Source organism: Catharus ustulatus, chromosome 22 (genome assembly GCF_009819885.2).
Source record: "Catharus ustulatus isolate bCatUst1 chromosome 22, bCatUst1.pri.v2, whole genome shotgun sequence".
NCBI classification, from domain to species: domain Eukaryota; kingdom Metazoa; phylum Chordata; class Aves; order Passeriformes; family Turdidae; genus Catharus; species Catharus ustulatus.
This window is the reverse complement of record NC_046242.1, coordinates 5,914,049-5,932,581: the sequence shown is the minus strand read 5'-3', so window position 1 is coordinate 5,932,581 and position 18,533 is coordinate 5,914,049. Positions and strand designations below refer to the sequence as shown.

Below are 18,533 nucleotides of genomic sequence, written 5' to 3'. Positions count from 1 at the left end.
GGGAAGGCAAGGAACTGGGGATGATTGTTTTTCCTTACGTACAGCCTTGGGAGCCACATATCCTCCAGGAGCCATCCCTATGCCAGAGGAGAGCTCAAAGAGATCGTTGAGTCCACTGCTGACCACTGCTGGGGTGGGAGAAGGGGCAAAGGTGGCTGGCACAGAGGATGGAATGTAGGTCTGTCCCACCTGGAAGGGTCAGAAAGAACAGGCACTCATTAACATCATGTGTAAGCAGTGCTTATTAAATAAACCATGAACTCGGGAAATATCCTAAATATTTTAAAGCCATTTACAGCTCCCCCACTGATTTATCAATAGTGCTAAATTATGCATTTGAATTCCAAAGCTCTTGGCAGCTAATCCCTACACTCGGCTGTCACCTCAACCAAGCTTCCACATCATGTTTTATAGCTCCAGTTATCTATTCCCACTGTAGAGGAATCTTTCTTCTCCATATCTCCTTCTCAAAAGACAATATGCTTTGTGGATCTACCCTACATAAACCCAGGGAAAAGAGCAAATGCCTCAAACCTTCCCCCAACTACGTCAGCCTTCAGGAATCTGCAAGATTTTGCATATCCAGAGATAGCAAGGGAGTCATGACCATGTTGTGTACTCCCACCCAAGCCAGAGCTCTGCATTCTCAGCACTCAGGCCCAAAAGGTTCATTACATGAAGCAGAGTCTGCCAGAGGACAACCTTCCTTCAAGAAGGGCAATCATTCCCTCCCAGGACTTAAATGAGGGCACCAAAGCTGGAATATTAACCTTTAGGTGCCCAGCCTCAGATGGGACAGTCACACTCAAGTTACACTCCCAAATTCTCCTCCTAGCAGGATGAATGCTGTGCTTGAGAACAGGACTCCCCAGCCAGCAGCCCAGAAACAGGCAGAGTGAGCAGGACAGAACTGCCTGGTGGGTTTGTGCTGGCCCAGGAGGGCAGAGACTGGCTTTGTAGGTATGATCACCACAGGGAACCATCTCCCATGTCCTGCTGTACAGGTGCTCTGTGCCACCAGCTCTCCTCTGCCCTCGTGCTGAAGGAAGGAAGGGATGCCAGATTCACAGGGAAAGGAGGAGAGAGAATGACTGCAGCCATAACAAGGGTCTCTGCAAAGCCCTCCCTCCAGAACTGAGTATGCTTTTCTCACTGAATTAGTGGATACAGAGTCCTGGGAAGAGGGACTGGAGCTTTCTAGGGGACACCACTTCTGGCTGTGGATTGGAAGCACGCTCCCTCCTGCCCACTGCATCTCCAAGCCATGTTTCATTCCCTTTCCACACTTTTCTGGAAGAAGCTGCTAGGAGCTTGAAGCCAAGGCTGCTCTGAAGGCAGGTTGAAACTGTCCCATGTCCTGGCAGGTGCTGTAGGCAGGAGGACACTCCCAAAGCACAGGCACAGAGGAGGTGGCCGGGGGCAACACTGACCACACATTGTAGGAAAGCTCAGAGCACCTAGCCCTGATGTCCCAGCAAAAATCTTATGTGGATTTTGGGAGGAGAAAGCACTGAGTTCAGGCAAGTCTGTGGTGACACTGGGTTAGGGTTACAGACCAGGCTTTGTGAGTAGGGACAAGCATCCTTGGCCTTTCAGCTGCTGAAGCAGTAGCACAAGGATGAGGCACTGCCAGGGTTAATGCTGGTGCTCCAACTAAAAGCTCTGAGGAAGAAGAGCTAAGCAGAGAGAGTGAATAGCTCTGGCCCTGGCTGCTCTTAGGAAAGCCCAGGTGGCAGCTGGACTCAAATCAACATAGGTGGGGACCAGTGTGTTTCAGTTGCATTTATCCATTCTCAAACATCTTCAGGGCTTTAAAAAGCTTCCAGCACGTCATGGGTGAGGTTACACTGAAAAACCCTGAGCTTTGAGCAGCTTTGGAAATTGGGGAAAAAAATGGAATGGCACTTACTGCCGGGCTTCCTCCAATGCCCCCGCCAAGGTCACTGCCAAGCTGAAAGAGAGAAGGAGAGAGAGGAGAGGAAGACCGAGATCATTTGAGCCAAGTGTCAGAGCCTGGAGCGGAGCCCGGGCGCGTGGATCGCTCCCACGTACAGGACAGACAGAAATGCAGTGCTGGAAAGCACAGGGAGCAGAGGGGCTGCTTGCTGCTGGGTGAGCAGAGCTACCTGGAGAGCTACCCACACCTTCACTGTGGGCAGGAGTGGTTTGCAGGTTAATAAGCACCAAAATCCACCCCTTGCTGCAGCAAAACCTCCCTTCTTCACGTTCCATGCATCGGTGCTTTCCCTTCAGCCCTGCTGCTGCCAGCAGGCCCCAGGCAGCTCCACAAACCCCAGTGGGGTAACTGTGAAGTGGCATAAAAATAAAACTGACAGGAAGGTTCACTTCCTGAGAGCTTTAGTTTTCTAGGGAAGGGCTACAAGCCACGGGCAAACACAGCTCTTGGCTGTGCTCCTCCAACACACGGCTCCTTTGGACAAGGAAGAAAGGGAACGGGATCCGTGCTGGCTCTGCCAACAGCTCAGAGAGGGGGGGCTTTGAAGGTGCTCCCCTCCCTCAGGCAGGGAAAAAACATCTTCATCATCTAACAGGCACTCCAACAGCAAAGAGAACTCATGGTGTACCAGGCTATTTTAGTACCAATTTCTGCCAGGCTACACAGTCACCTCTGAAGTGACTGAGACAGCCCTCCATAAACACTAAATCCTCTCTGGGGCCCTTCTGCAGCCCCCACCTAGAAGCTCTCCCCTCATAAGTTCCCTTTGCAAAGCACCCAGACCACATCCCCAGTGACAAAGCTCATTTTTCAAACCTCCAAATCACTCTACACACCCAGGAGAATTCAGAGAGCAGGACAGGCTCCAAGGTTTGGCTACAAGCACTGCTTGCAAGTACAACAGCACTCCTGTGAATATTTAAAATGCACTAACAGATGACTGCTAACCAGGAGGAAACAAGATCTGCAGTGGTTATTTATTGCAGAGACATCTCCAGGCTTATCTGTGTGCCAGGCTTTTCTTCTGAAGACCTGGGTAATTTTTTTGCCCACAACAGGGGATTTTTGGGGTCACATTCAGACAGGGAACATGACCTGACAACACTCACAGAGGATGATGCAGGGGTGAGGTAAGAGCCAGCCCCATTAGGAAAAGGCTGGACTGGCAGACCAGAACATCACAGCTCACCTGGTAGATGGTTTTGCTCTTCCATTTGATTAGAGTTTGGGGAGTTAGTTTGCTTTTAAAAAAGCATGTGACAAACTGGGTCAACAAAGGCTCCAGATATGTTTTTCAAGTAAGTGCTGGTGTGCCAGAATATTGAACAAATGCACCATACAGCTGAAGCAAAAGCTTCCAGGAGTGCCAAAAAGGCTCTGACCTTTTCCTTCTGCACAAAAAACTTGGAAATTAACTTTGCTCTGATCCCTTCCAGCCAGTACCCTGAGAGATCTCACAGCAAATGTGTTTTATGCTGGTCAAGAGATGCCATAAAGCTTCACACCTCTCTCCATCAGAGCACAGATAAAAAGGATAAATTGCCCTGAGAAGAGCAGCAAAGGTGTAAGACAGTGACTTACCAGATGATAACTAGCCCCCATAAAACCTGTAAAATGTGACAAATCCCTGTGCTTCCCTGGATCTCTCTTCTATTCCCAGCACCTCTCCTTCCTCTAGTCCTCACAGGAGCAACATTAACCACCCTAAGCAGATGTTAGAAAAGAACAAATCTCACACAATTTGCTTTTTGTTAAGAGGCCTTAAGAGCTTTTTTCCTGTGTGGGACTCAGTTTATCCCTACTTGAGGCCATGGCAGTGGCTGAGGAGATTCCTCATCTTTTTCAAAAGTTGCCTCTCCACACAGCAACCCAGGCTCTGGCTGTCCAGTTTTGCTTAGCTGACTTAAGAAATAACAGATAAAAGTGAGTGATTGCAAACTCAAAAGAAGGATCAGCCAGAGACCAAAGGAAGCCAGCCAGAGGATGCAAATCCAATTAATATTGAGCTTATAAAATAAGGCTTATTACACTGTCAAGTCTCCCCCACAGAAACAGCCTGACAGAGTTTTCTTCTATTGACTGCTCTCTAAGCCAAGCCATGCTTTAGATTAATATATCAGATCATTTACATCTTGTTACTGGCTCACTGAGGAGTAATAAATGCAACTATTACACCTCATCCCTATTCATAGTCTTGCATGCAAATAAACTCCAAGCTTTATATTGACAGGCAGCAAAGTCTGGGGGAAAAGAAAGAATCCAGTTCATTCCCAGATATTATTGTATGCACGGAGGATTTCTGCTACTGTTGTCTGCAGCAGCAGAAAGGCTGGCTTATCAAGCAGCAAGCATTTTACAAAGGGTATTATGGAAATGACTGAATAATTCTGCATAATCAAGCCAGATGTTGATTCCACCATTTCCTACTACTCTCATCAGAAGGAGCTGCAGGGTAGGAACCCAACCTTGAGGCAGCTCAAGGGGCAGGGAATGACACATTGGGGTTCCTAAGCCATCCACAAGTCTTCCATTTTCCCTAAATGTCAGGTCTTGGGGGAAGAAAGTAGAATGTAGATTTATTGTTTTAGTTAAGGCTCCAGCTCTCACAAAAAGGAGAAAAAAACCCTGACCGGCTCAGGGAATTTACCAAGAGCTCCTGTGTGTTTTCAGATTGGACCCAACATCTCTTTTCCATGCCAGGAAGCTCTGAGCTGCTGCAGCCCCTCTTTAGAGGTTGGAGGGCTCTGCAGAGCACAGCCTGAGCCTCTCCTGGTTCCTGTGCTCAGCCCAAGCACTGCAGATGTGCTCCAGAGCTGCAGAGCCAGTGCCAAGGAGCTGCAGCTCCTCCAGGTCCCTACAGGCAGAGCTGGCTCTGCCCAGACTGGAGAGAAAAGACAGCAATTTCTACTGCACCAGAAGTTACAGGGGGGAAGTTAATAAAGAACTGATCATGCAGCAGCACAAAGTCTCTTTTTTTGTTTTTCTTGCCTGCCACCCTCCCATGACACCGATGCTTTCCCCATTGAGGAACTGCAGGTCTGTTTTTCCTCCTGTGAGATGCCCAAATCATAACTTTATTCCAAACTCACAGCGATGGAAGAGACAGTAACAGTAATTCTTGTGAGTAAGAGGGAAGGAGGAAGACAGAGGGAACAGAACCAATTACCCACGGAGTGTCCTCTCCCATCTGGAGTGACAGGCAGAGTGCAGAAGGGAAGAAACAGATATTAGTCAGGCGTGAAGTGCTGCTGAAGCAGTTCCTCAGGACTAGCAGCTCTGGTTAACCACTTCCATTTGTCTCATGGGCAGACAGACACTCCTGCCAGGGGAACCTGGATCTGCCTTACAGAGGAGTCAGAACAGCCCCACAGAGGAGAGGACCACGTTAACACAGCTATCAGCCCCCCTCAGGCTGAAACACTCGCTGTGAAGGTGGGGTGGACAAGGACAGGCTCCTGATGGTCCAAGGGAGGTTGTGGCACTGCAAACCCTTGATCCTGATCCTAAAGTTGGCAGCTTTGCCTCTTGCTGAAGAGCACAAAGCCTCTGCTTCAGGAAGAGGAGCTGCCAGCTCCAGGAGATGAGCAGAGGATGGACAGGGAGTCTCAGCCCCCAAAGGCATTAAAGTTCTTCAAAGAGGAATTCTCTCCATTCCCTCCCAACCTATCCTGCCCTAACTGCACCCAAGCAGTCACATGGGTTTAAAGAAGAGGCTGAGCTGAACCCTGTATCAACAAAACCAGTGCCAGCACCTTTTCCCAAACTGCATCAGCACCTTTACTTTGCACAAGTTGGCTTGGACGGTGCCGCAGCTGCTCTGCAGTTGGAGAGCCTCTGCCCTGCAATTCCAGCCCTGTGGAAGCAGTTATGCTGACTTATGAAGTGTAGCAGTGCTGGAGTTACTGCATTAGGAGGGTTTATTTGCATCTTAACAGCAGCTTGTAATGAAGTGACTCTGCTGAAGTGTTCATGTGATCCTGAGGGGCTACAATCACTTCTGCAAAATGACGTGAGGCTTTTGGAGCACCAAAAAATACCAGGGAGGGTGGAGCCAGGGACAGAAGCTACAACAACCAGAGCTCAGCAACTGCCTTGCCTTGTGCCCACAGTACAATCAGGGCTTCCAGGGCAGCTGTGCATTTTGTGGACCACAATTCATGGGTTAACAGGGGACAATTGCCTGTGGCTGCCTCACCACAAAGTGGAGTCAAGCAGCACAGCTCAAGGTGCTGCCTGCACTCAGTAACACAGCAGCAAGGAACACAAGGCATTTACCCACAGGAAAAGGGTGAGGTGCTGAGCAGGGCTGCTGGCAGCTCCCCTGGTGCAGAGAGCCCTGAGCTGCAGGACCAGGCATGGGCTGAGGGATCTCACTGCACACACTGTGGCTCACACAGAGACATCCCAGTGCCTTGTTTGCTGCCTATTTTGTGTCTGTTTGCACACCAGAGCACAAGGGCTGCCCTCCAAACCAGGGACAGCTGTGTCAAAGCTGCTGGAGGACAGGTCACACTGCCAATACCACAGCCACCAGTTTCACTGCACTTGCTGCTAATGCTTTGCCCTGCTGAGTGATTTCCATCAGCAAGCAAAATTGAGTCCTGACCGTTTTCATTCTCCAAAGTGTAAAAACCAAGCTGCTCACAAAGCTCTGGCAGTCTTATGACTGCTACAACAGCTTTGAATCAGATATGAATGAGTGACCCACCAAAATAGCTCCTTTTCCACCAGCCCTGCCCCAGCAATGGATTTGTGTCCTTTGTCAGAAATCTTAACAGATTCCTTTGTAGCTCATCAAACCTCCATAGCCCAGATGAAAGGAGTCACTGAGCTCCTTGTCAAAGGTTGGAGGAGCACTCTGGGAAAGCATCACATCCACTGCATAAATGGATGTTGAGGCTGACCTGGCACAGCCACTCTCACACTGTAGTTCCAGGGAAAGGCAAATGAAGTAACTTCCCTAGGATCATGCACAGCAAAGCACTTGCAGAGCCAGGAGAGGAACGTGGCACCCCAGGGCAGACTGGAGGTCACTTTGGGATTGTTGAGACCCTAATCAACCCCAACACTTCAGGGTGTCATTCCTTGAGGCCAGATTTTGAATTTTCCCCTCCTCAGACAGAGGGGGACACCAGCAGCCCCTGCTCACAGCCCTGTGCATGAGACAGGCACTTCAGCCTGCTGGAACAGAGGTTTCCTCCCAGGCTGGAGCTCAGGGTGAGCTGGTGCTCAGCTCCCACCCTCCATCCCACTGCAGGGATGGGACACAGCCCTGAGTCATGTGGAACAGACCCCCCTTAAACCCAGTCAGATTTCACTGAGGGGCACAGCCTCACCTGGAACAGCCCAAACCAGTCCAGGTATTACAGAAAACTGTGGATATTCAGTGTTTATCAAACAGCTTTTCAGTTTAGGACATAAATCAACCTGACCAGCTGCCAGTCTCGAATCAATAATATTCCTGTAGATGAGTGGCTAAAGTATTAAATAAAATCCTTACATAACAGACAATCCAAGCCTGTCCATTCCTGTAGATTTACTGCTCTGCCCCTGGGTTTCAAGCCAGCCTTCCTGGCTCCTGGCCAGTGCCCTGCTCCCATACAGTGCAGGGGCTCCCAGGGAGCACAGCTTTCCATGGATTTGAGAACAAATCAACACACAAAAAGGTTTAAAGGCAAAAATGTCATGTTAGCACACACATCCTGCAAAGCACTGCACCATTGCACAGGAGTTGGGAGAGTGACTGTAACCTGCATCAAATTCAGCCACTTGAGGGGAAAAGCATCAAACTCCAGCTCTTGGGATGCACAGCTCTGCACTCAGCAATCTGCACTCCCACATGTTTTGTTTCTCCCCCATTAGTGACTGCTATGCCTACTTTACACTGTGGAGCTGGAAATCCCAAATAGTTTTGTAAAGTGGGCTTAGTTTCCATTTTATAGAAAAAGAAAATTGAGCAGAGAAGAACAAGATCTGCCCATGGTGGCAAACAGGGGCACAACCTGTTCCCCAGAAAACAGCTCTCCAAAAGTCCTACAGCAAGTCTGTTCTGCTCATAAACAATGCTCTTGTACCAAAGATCCTTCTTCTCCTCTTTTTAATTGTTAACACATGCTCAGCATCTGTGCATGCATGTTACATTTAATACCAATTACAGAACTCACTATGGAGATAAAATCAGATTTACTCACTAAAGAAATTAACCTCACAAGCAGTTGGAGTTTCACTGGTCATGGGCAAAAATATCTGGCAATGCTGAGGACAATTCAAATGAACAATATTAATGTGGTATTTGTGCAGTTTTACACCATTCAGTATATATTTAACTGCCTGGAAGAAAAATAAAACCTCACAGTTTAAGAGATGGAAATGCAGAATGGCATTTTCCATGCAAGTTAATGCTGCTGTTGGTCTTTCTGGGTTAATGCCATTGAGACTTTCACTGCAAGAACATCCCTCTGATCAGACACCCCCTCCAAAGACAAGGGGGCAGGAGAGGGGACCAACAGATGACACTGAGTGGGTGTGATGAAGTGGCTGAGATGCTGCCAGCAGCTCTTACAGAGCTCCAGCTGCCTGTGAGCACTCCCAGGACCGAGGCAATGGCACTGTCAGAGTGTGCAGCCTCAGCCTGCCCAACAGAGCAAGGCAAGAAATGCATTAAAAAAGCCTTAAGGAGTGACAGAAAGGGAAATTTTAAAGCACAACAATTCAGGCATTGCTAGCCTCCATGTGGTTTTTGATCCCTGGCCAAGGGTGAAGAGCTCAGCCCTTCTTTAAGGGGCACACTGGGATGTCTCAGCTCCTCCCCACACACAGAAATCAGGCCTGTGGGATCTGCAGTTTGAGACTGATTTTGGCATGGCACAAATGTGGTTAATATTAGCCTGAGATCCAAATGCCAATCCTCTTGGCAAGCCCTGCAGCAATTTGGGTAATACCAGGTTAGGGTTAACCCAGCTTGAGAGTTGTTAAACATACACACAGAGCAACAAACAAACACCCAGATCACATTCACTCACTAATTAAGCTCATTTAGGTTGGAAAAGACCTTCCACCAGCACTGCCAAGGCCATCACTAAACCATGTCCCCAAGTGCCACATCTACACAATTTTTTAGTGACCCCACCATTGCCCATTCCAGTGCTTGAAAACCCTTTTGGTGAAGAGAGATTTCCCAATATTCAATTTAAACCTCCCCTGGCACAATAGAGACCATTCCCTCTCATCCTGTCACTTGTTACCTGAGAAGAGACTGAGCAAGGAAAGGAAAAGCTGGGGCTTTCATGCAACAGCTCTTCAGTAGAAAGCACCCACCTTCAAAAACCACACCAGGATTCAGATTTTTTTTTAGTGTTTCCTCATCTACTCATCTGAGAGAGTGCTGGTCATGCAGCCCCAGGCACAGCTACTCCCCATCCAGACAGGATAATTGTGTCAGATCACACTCCATAACCCCATGAATGTACTTAAGGCTTGAGAAAAATATTAAGTAAAAGCCTGCTACCATTTCAACTAACAGCTCCACTGTCAGAGCAGGTCACTAAATTAAGCCCATTAATGCCAGCTGTGAGAAAGCTCTTCTCCCAAAACCAAGTTTTAGTTCTACCGTGTCCATTTATTTGTGTGACACTAACGAGGAACAGAGGGTTCCTGTGAAAGGCCTGGAAGCAGCAGAGAGGAATTTAAGTGCAAACCATCCTGTGGCACCACAGGCAGCAAGCACCACCTTCTGCAGTGCCTTCATCCCCAGGCCCAGGTTTTCAGATGCAGGGAAAGGCTGCACAGGGCACTGCTCTGGGCTCACTGCCTGCTTTCCCAGCAAGTCCAGCTTGACCATTTTGTTAATCCCCAGTAAGAGCAGTGTTCCTGCTAAGCAAACACCTCTGGTTGGAGAGAGCAGAGCCTCCAGCACCTCTGCCCTCTGTGAGTGCCAGTGCCATTAAGGGTTAGACTGTTTCCAGCTCATTAGGCCATGAAGCACTGGAGCTGGAAATGTATTTAATATTTGCTTTAATAAGCTCATGATGGCTTAAAAAAATACATATTTGACTAATAGGGAATTGTTGAATTGGGGTTCATCCAGCTGCCTCCTACCTCTGTTATTCAGAGCTTGACTCAGAACTGAAAGTGCACCTGAACCAGGCAGAGATAACCCAGCCCAACTCATCACAAGACAAACCCACTCCAAATCTGAAAAACACCCAACTACATCCCCTGGGAAAGTCTTACTTGATTTACAGGGTGCAAATACACCTAGGAGAGCTTCTTCCCCCAGTGGGGAAACCAGCAGGGAGCTGGGCACCTGTGTGCTGTGCTCCCTGCCTTGGGAACAGCTCCCAGGCTGACCTCACAGCCAGCACTCCTCACAGCCTGGCTGCCACCAGCCCAAAATCCAGCACTGACCTCCCCCTGCTAAGTGATCTTCTCATTGCAGCTCATGCCCAGCTCCCTCCCCAGGGCAGAGGGGAGTGTGTCTGCTCTCACTGGAGCCTGACCCTGTTAGTGCCAGGGCAGGTGCCTTGTGAGCAGCTCTGGCACAGGGAGGACTGCACAGAGAGCTCCCTCTTGACCTCACTGCAATTAAAATGTCACTGATATTAAATTATGGTGTGCTCTGGAGAATACACAAATGGGAAGACACAGGGTTACAGCCTGAGAGCTTCAGCACTGAAATTCAGGAGGGTTGGAAATTGGGTGGAATGAATGCCTTCTTGAAAGGGAGCCTGATTCAAATAGTAAGCAGAAAAATACTTTTACATCTTTAAAGCAACTTTTTGGTTTTTCTTCTACAGACAGAAAAAGCACAGAACAAATATATCCACTGACCATGGGGATTCTACAGCATGCAGCAGCATTCATTGCAGAGCAGGAAAAGCCTGCAGAAAGTTGGCACAATAACTCTGCTTAAATCCTCCTGGAGTTTCAGGACTCAGCACTGGGAGCTCAGCTCGCTGAGCATTTAAAGCACAAACAATCAAGGCTTTGCAGAGACAAGCACAGCTCCAATTATCTCCCCTCAGTTAAAGAGGATGTGCTGCTTACCAAGGTTTCCAGCCCTCCTCCCAGCAGGTCCACAGCACCCATCTGCATGGAGGACACTTGGGGCACATTCACAGGGGGCCCCAAGTCCAGGTTGAGGAGGTCCCCCAGGAGGTCACCCTGGGATGGGATGACCTGTGGCTGCTCCAGGTTTGTGGTGGTCGTGGTGCCCACGGGGCTGTCACCAGCATCAGTGCTGTGGGGGGACAACAAGAAGCAGAAAAGACAAATATCAGTCACCTCTGGTGTCCAGTTCCAGGTTCCCAGCATGGGGAAACACAGCAAGAGGAGGCTCAGCAGCAGAAGCCAGGCTAAAGGTGATGTCAGCAGCTGTCCTGCACCAGGCAGGGTTATGGCACGTGGCTCTTCACCACTCTGAGCACAAAGATTTTCCCTGCATTGTACATTGTGCTGGGTTTTCAGCCCAGCAAAGGGAATCTTGCATGGGGTGAATCCTACCCACTCTGAAACAGAGAGCCATGGATACCACATGGGTACAGAACTGAAAATAAGTGTTTCCTACCTCAGAATAAACCTACACAGATGATTTTCAGCCCGTTGGGCCTAAGAATGACATGAAAACACAGGGAAAAATAAATAATCCAGATTTTCTCAGAGATCTAACACTGATAAAACCCTTGAGCCCTTACTCTAACCAGTACAAACTCCACCACTTCCCTCAGATCTAGATTAATCACCTTCTCCTGACCAGCAGCAAGGTCCATCAGTCTTTCCTAATTGAAAAACTCAATCTAAAATTGATTCCTCCCTTCTATCAATAATTTCTTTTCCTCTGAGTTAGCAGGCATGCTAATTACTAGTCTAGAAACACTCATTATACAGCTTCCAAAATTTATCATCATATGCAGTCTGGCTGCCTTTTGTATCTTTTATACTCACTCATCACTGAATTCAATAACAAGGAGAGAGTAAAAAATAACTGTAGCTCCTGGAGAACTCACCACAATGTATTTATTCTTTAAATCCAGATATGCTCATATTTTAGATAATTAAAATCCATTCTATATCCTGTTTCCAGCAGTAACTGGTAAAATGATTTCTAGCTCATGTTCCTGCAGCCAGCAGGTAAGTGGGAATTTAGCATTGCTGTGGGAATTATTGTCCTGACAAGGTGTTTAACACTGGGGCTGTTCTGCAAGCACTGCAGCTTCTGAGTTTGAGTAGGCAAAATTCTCTTATCCTTCTTCAGCTATTGAGGGGAAGGATTCAGTGACAGAGTCTAAGCTGCTCCCAATCCCAGTGCCAGGAGGAAGAGATGGAGCATGAGGAGTGCAGAATGAATTAGTTACCAGGCAGCAGCAGGAAGCCTTGCAAGCTTCTTTGCATTAAAAGCTCCAGAGCCCCAATAGCACTAATATTAGCTGTCCTTTCTGCTGCTGCCTTCAGCAGGGAGAGTGCTGAGTGTGCTGAAGTCTCACTGAAGCATTGCTGAGGAGAGGTGCTGACTGTGATCCACTCCCACCCCCAGGCTGGGAACAGGAACAGCCTCTGAGAGAGGCACATCACAAACCCCTCAGTTCCTTCCCAGGATATAATCCCTCTAACACTCCACCCCTTCAACACTTACTCATCCTTCTCCTGATGGAGACACACAAATCCCTCTGTGTCTTGTGTAACTGCTGCTGCCCCAAAGCCCAACAAAAAATTAGGAAGCTCAGTCAGTTTGTTTGAAAAAAGCAAAACCTCAGACTTCCATTTGTAAAGAATCTCTTAAGAGATTCCTATAAAAAACTTTGCATTTTCTTTGAAAGAAAAGAAATTCATAAAGACTATGTGTGTTTAGAAAAGGTTTAATACAAGATTTCCCCCTTACAAGCTTGGGTTTGGCCATGGGAATTGGAGATTTGGTCCTGTGAGTTCAGCCTCCAGCAATTCCCAGATGTTGGGGTCACATGGGATGCACAACCTGAACCAGAATCAAAAATTTTCTGCAGCCACCTGTGAAAGAGGGAACTAGAGACTCCTGCCCAAGGTTACCAGACCTGCTTCTCCCAGGAGCCCTGTTAACATCTTCCCAAATTTCCCAGCTGAATTATGGCTGAGCAGGGGTGGTGGGAGCCACCACATGAAGAAACACTGCCAAGCCATCAGATTTCTCTCCCCCATCCTCATCTGCAGCTCTGTGACACTTGGGCTCACTGAAGAGGCAGGAACATTTCACCATCTGTGAGCTGTTCAGTGGGTCTTCCCATCAGCTCAGAGCTGCAAGAAACCTGCCCAACAGTGCTCTGAATGGGAAAGAATATGAATCAAAATGCCATACAGTGTGTTGTGCCAGCCAGAACTCCCCATGGGTTTATACTCAGGGAAGCATCACTCAAGGCAGTGCTGCCTTGACCCTCTCACACCAAATTCTCTGTGGACATCTCCCCATTGCCATCTCACAGTGCCATCAGTCTCTACCACAAGGATCAGCCTCCCAGAACAGTCAATGGAGAGCAGTTGTACAGAAAATCACCTCACCTCACCTCACTGTCTGGACTTATCTTTCACTGGAGACCCTTCACTTGTCTTAAACTGATGCAGAAAATCCCAAAAATGGGGCCTCTTGAGGTGAGATCCCATCAGAGAAGCCTGGTGTGCCATTAAACTAACCCCACTCATTTTTTAAATTTACCACTGCATCAGTATGATCAGTGTGCAGCACACTCTGCTGAGATCCCTCAGACCTTCCCCCAGCTTGCACTGCTGATTGAGGGCTGGAGGTTTGTTTTTTGGGGTTTTTTGAAGCAATGGCTCTGCCAAAGTCAGAAATTCTTAAGGTCAGCAGACTGAGTATGAGCAACAACAGTTAAGCACACAGACACTAAATGCAAGAAGACATAAACTGATCCTTCAAAAAACTCAATTTACTGAGCTGAATCCCCTAAAATGCTGTTTGCTGTAGTGACCTGGAACAACAGTGTGCAGGAAGGCAGGTTATACCAAAAACCAGCTCACTTTGAGAGCAATCTTTGCTCAGGAGAGGTAGGAAAGTGGTCACTGCTTTTCCTGTCCAACTGGTACATTTGTACTTGCTGATTCTGGGTCAGTGCAGCCAGGCTTGATTTCACAGGCAGGGAGAAAACAACTCAGCTTCCCAAAGCCAGCCACCACAGAAATAGCTTTAGTTGCTAAGAATAGCAGAGAAGTGGTGTCAGAAAATAGAAAAGAAGCAGCATCTCACACTGATTTATCAGTGCAACTGCAAAAAATAGCATTGCAAATGTCACTTTGGGAATATTATTAAGAGGTAAGCCTGGCTACTCTGCCTCTTGCTGCAAAATATACTCATTTTTGTAATTAATATCACTAGTGCAAACAGCAAACTGCTCACCTGAATGAGGGACCATGGGAACAGGCCCAACAGCAACACAGCCCCAGCTGGGACTGAGGCACTGCCTGCTCTTGCAGAACTAATCTGCTGCCAGAAATGATCCCAGGGAGGCACTGGAGCACCAGGCAAAAAGCCAAAGCATCTCCCCCTCCTCACAAAGGTCAGACAGACCATGGCAGTGCACTCATCTTCTGCTGAGTCCTCACAGTGATGGGGCTTAGGTGGCTTTTGCACTTCCCTTGCTTTACAGGCACCAAGTGAGACAGGGAGTTTTATCAGTCCTTCTCCATTTCATGTTTCAGCAGTGAAGGATCCCTGTGCTTGCCTGTTCCAGGAAAGTGATGCTGCATTCCAGGAGACAGGCTCATAAAGCTGAGCTGTTACTGAAGCAAAGCTCCTACAAAATCATCTTCTGAAAGATGCCTGTTCCCACTCTAGTCCTCCTTGCACCAGTCATCCAAAGCTTCTGCTTTTCTACTCAAATTCATGTCAAGAGCACTTATAACCAATGTCTTCTCAAAAAAACATCACAGTTTCTCCTCACATAGGAACTTTGACACTTCCTGTGTCCTCTGACTCTTGGACACTCCACACCCACGATCACATCCTGCAAGAAACAGCCCCTTGAACAACCTGCAAACTATCAATAAAATCTCTCTAGGATCTTCTAAAAGATCTTGGCACCTTTTGGGCTGTTTGCTAGAAGGAAACAAGCCAGCCTGCCTGTGATCCCCAGGGCTGCCTGAGCTCACCTCCCATGGTGGATTGGCAGGTGCTTGCGGTGGATGCCGTGGCTCCCCTCCACGAAAGCGTTGGGTGGTTTGTGGTACACAGAAGCCAGAGACCCAATGTGGCAGATCAGCTCATCCAGCAGGGTTGGCTCAATCAGATCAGTCTCCTCAGAAATCAGAGGCTTTTCTGAGAGCACCACTTCCTTGGCAGTCACTGGATCCGTGGAGAGAAGGCGCCAGTAGATGTAGCCACGATCCCGCAGGTCTGGGTTGTCAGAATCCTGAGACAAAGCAATGCATCACTCACAGGTCTGAAATGAACTAATGCCTGTAATCACTTTATTCTTCCAGCAGTGATCCTGCTGGATTAAAAAACCCCAACCAGCCAGCAGCCACCAATTTCAAAATGATGTTACAAACTGCTGGTTGAGATGAACATCTTAAAATTAAAAACAAGAACCAAAGTATTGATGCCTGGCTTCCAGCTCAGCTGGTCAGGGAGGAAAAAGCCCAGAATTTACACCCCACAATTGCCCCAAACCACAGAGCTGCCAACTGCTTTCCAGACTTTCCTGCCACTAAGTATTAGGAGAAATTCAGAGAAAAGGACATGAGTGGCAATGACTGTTACACACTAGAGCATAGTGCTGCATAATGATCCAAGATTCCTGGAAATATGATTTACCCAAGGCCACTGCTGGACAAAAAAGATGCTGCAGAGCCACATCTTAATAAGCCATATTCTTTATAGCAAAAGAGATCTTATTTATCCTGCCTTTTAGTTATCTAATGAAGTATGGAGAGATGCTAATGATACACACTTAGGGTACTTCATCAGTTCTCCAGCTGTCAATAATACCCTTGTTTTACTGCAGATACTTCTGCCTCTGCATGAAGTGCTAATTACCTCTCTGGTCTTTGAGTAGCTCTGCCCAGAGCAGCAAAGTGAGTGGGGATGGTTTGCTGATAATGTTCTAGGGACAGGGAGGTGCTGTGGTTTTATGTTGTATTGACTGTTCATGGAAACAAGAGCTCGGATTTTTAATCCTCCCATCAGCAGAGTAACAGGATAAATGTCTGAGGTTTTTTTCTCCCTGACAAAATTCCAGCAAAATATTGTACACCTCACCAGCCTTCCTCTTGGCATTTGTTTTTCTCTTCTGTGCTCTCATTGCTGCTGCCCTGTTAGAACCTGCATCTGCCATCTGCCTCAAGACATTCTCAAACCTCTTCTTGGAATGAGACTGAGCTCAGCTCATTTTGCTTGTAAGGACCTAAATTAATCTCTCTGTTGTCTCACACATTATCTCTGCAGAGTCAGTTTTGTTTGATGGTAGAATTGTGGATTCTTTACACCCTTAACAATCTCTCCCAGACTCTGCACTCAGGATCAGGCAGGGTTTCTGCAAGGGCACACATGAAAGGCCACACTCTCCTACTTGCAGGTACCTACAGATTCAAGGCTGATTGTTTCTTCCCACAGCCAAAAAACCAGACTGGAAACTAGTAAATCTACTGAAACAAGAGGTTCAAATATCTCCCAATTCTCCCCTCTCCAGAGTCTGCATGCCCACCTGTGGAGCAACAGCAATGCACCCTGGCCAGCTCAGCTCCCCACCTATGAAACAGCAATGGGGATGCAGAGGTCTGAGACCTCAATTCCTGTGCCTCTTCCAGCCCCAGCTGCTCTACTGCTATTTTTACCAGTGCTGGCTGAATGAAGCTGGCTCCCTCCACAACCACACCTGCAGTCTGCTGTGCAGACAAGCCCTGAGACACTCCAAGAGCCACAATACCTAAGCTGGGCAAAGAAACACACGTGTAATTACTCTCCCACTCAAGTGAAAAACATCATCTCTACCTAGAAATCAGACCTTGAAGCAAGGTCTTTCAGTGTTTTACAGCCAGTTATCCTACATTGACTTGTTATTCATATAAAATACAAAAAGCCAGACTGAATCAACATTTGTGAAAAACAGAGAAAAAAAAACCCAGACGCCTGTTATACTCCAAGGGTGCCATTAAATGTTTTGTGACTCAGCACAGTGGGTTTTTAGCACTTAGTACCTTTCTTCTGTTGGTTCAGGCAAATGATACAGCATGCCCTTGGCCCACTCCTCTGAACAGCAGCTCAGATCCTGCCTAATGGCAGGTTTTGAAGCAAGAAAATCAGGTCATGGGCTTGTTGCTGCTGACCAATGCAACTCTCCAAAGGAATGAATAAAAGTTTTAAGTGCAGTAAGTCCACAGCTGTGATTTCTTGCAGCAAAGAGGATCAAAAAGGCCAGCTGATGATTGACTCCAGGTTTTCTGCTCAGAAACAATCACAGCCCATTCAGCTGGCAGACTATTTTTATCACTTGACACAGCAGGTCTGGAGAGGAGCTGTTTTTTTGGGCACTTTACCCCAGTCATTGCAGCCAAGGAGTGCAGGAAGATGAGCTGAGCTCTCACCCATCCCTGCCACCAGGACATCTCCACCTCTGTCCTCTAGAACTACAGCAGCTGTGTCTGCCAGCTCAAGCCCAGCCTTGCCTGCAGTGATCTGAGCTCATAACTCAGCATCTCATGCATAATGAATCCATGATCTTAACCCACTGCTACAGCCTCCAGCAAAGCTGCCACACTGCTTGACAGCATCCAAGTACAAAGGAAAAACCCCAAATTTCAGTTCTTTCCTTTTCATAGCACTGCTTAAACTTTGCTGTTCCCAGAACAAAGCCTTTACCAGGCTCTTTGCCTCTGTTACAGCTCCAGATGTTTAACTGCAAGCCTTCAAGGAGAATCTTGGTTTCTTGATAATTCTACACTGTCCCTAATTTTCCATTTAGTGAGGGAATGGGGAAGGAATTCAGATAAAGCAAGAGCTAAGAAGGAGGAAGCAGATTCCAGATGGCAACAGGCACAAAGCAGCTTTTAAATAGTTTCTTTGGGAGAGCAGGGAACACCCTTGAATCTGATCTACTGCAAAGCTGCCTGGCCTGGCAGAAGGGAGACACAGCAGTGTCTGCAGGGCTCTGGATCACTGGCTACCTTGGCTTACCTGTGTGGCCAGGCTGAGAACCTGCTGGACCAGCTCCTGTGTCTCAGAAGGCTTTTTCAAGAACAGCTTCACTATTGCAGTCAGGAGGGTGAGCTGCACCTGAGAGAGAGGGGCATGGGAGAGATTAGAAATTCATCCATTCATCAATGTCTCACAAGTCTCCACATCCTTTACTGATATAAAACATAAGACTTCAGTTTCCTCACCATTCCTTGCCAGTGAAACCCATTCTAATGAACTCAGACTCTTGGCTGTATCTTTCACAGACACATCCCTGAGCAGCAGACTGAGGTCTGTGTCATACTGTGATGCACCCCATCACTACCTAAGTTCTGGTCCCCAGTACAGCCATTCCCCCAAGAAATATGCAACCTCTGGAACCCCCTCCAAATCTGTCTTGTCCTTCCAAGAAGGGAATTTTTG

The 18,533-nt window shown here is 47.7% G+C and overlaps 1 protein-coding gene across 3 annotated transcripts in view; it reads right to left on the bottom strand.

Annotated features, from left to right (window-relative positions):
• Positions 1 to 18,533, bottom strand: part of AP2B1 (adaptor related protein complex 2 subunit beta 1) — a 77,460-nt gene that overhangs the window by 25,282 nt on the left and 33,645 nt on the right. For 2 of the 3 annotated variants that reach the window (XM_033078319.2, XM_033078320.2), the window contains exons 12-16: positions 18,111 to 18,209; positions 15,089 to 15,348; positions 11,003 to 11,195; positions 1,910 to 1,951; positions 43 to 189 (exon numbers count right to left, since the gene is read on the bottom strand). In XM_033078319.2, coding sequence (XP_032934210.1) covers positions 43 to 189; positions 1,910 to 1,951; positions 11,003 to 11,195; positions 15,089 to 15,348; positions 18,111 to 18,209 — 741 coding nt within the window. The remainder of the gene's footprint in view (positions 1 to 42; positions 190 to 1,909; positions 1,952 to 11,002; positions 11,196 to 15,088; positions 15,349 to 18,110; positions 18,210 to 18,533) is intronic. The other variant, XM_033078321.2, reaches the window with a different exon arrangement.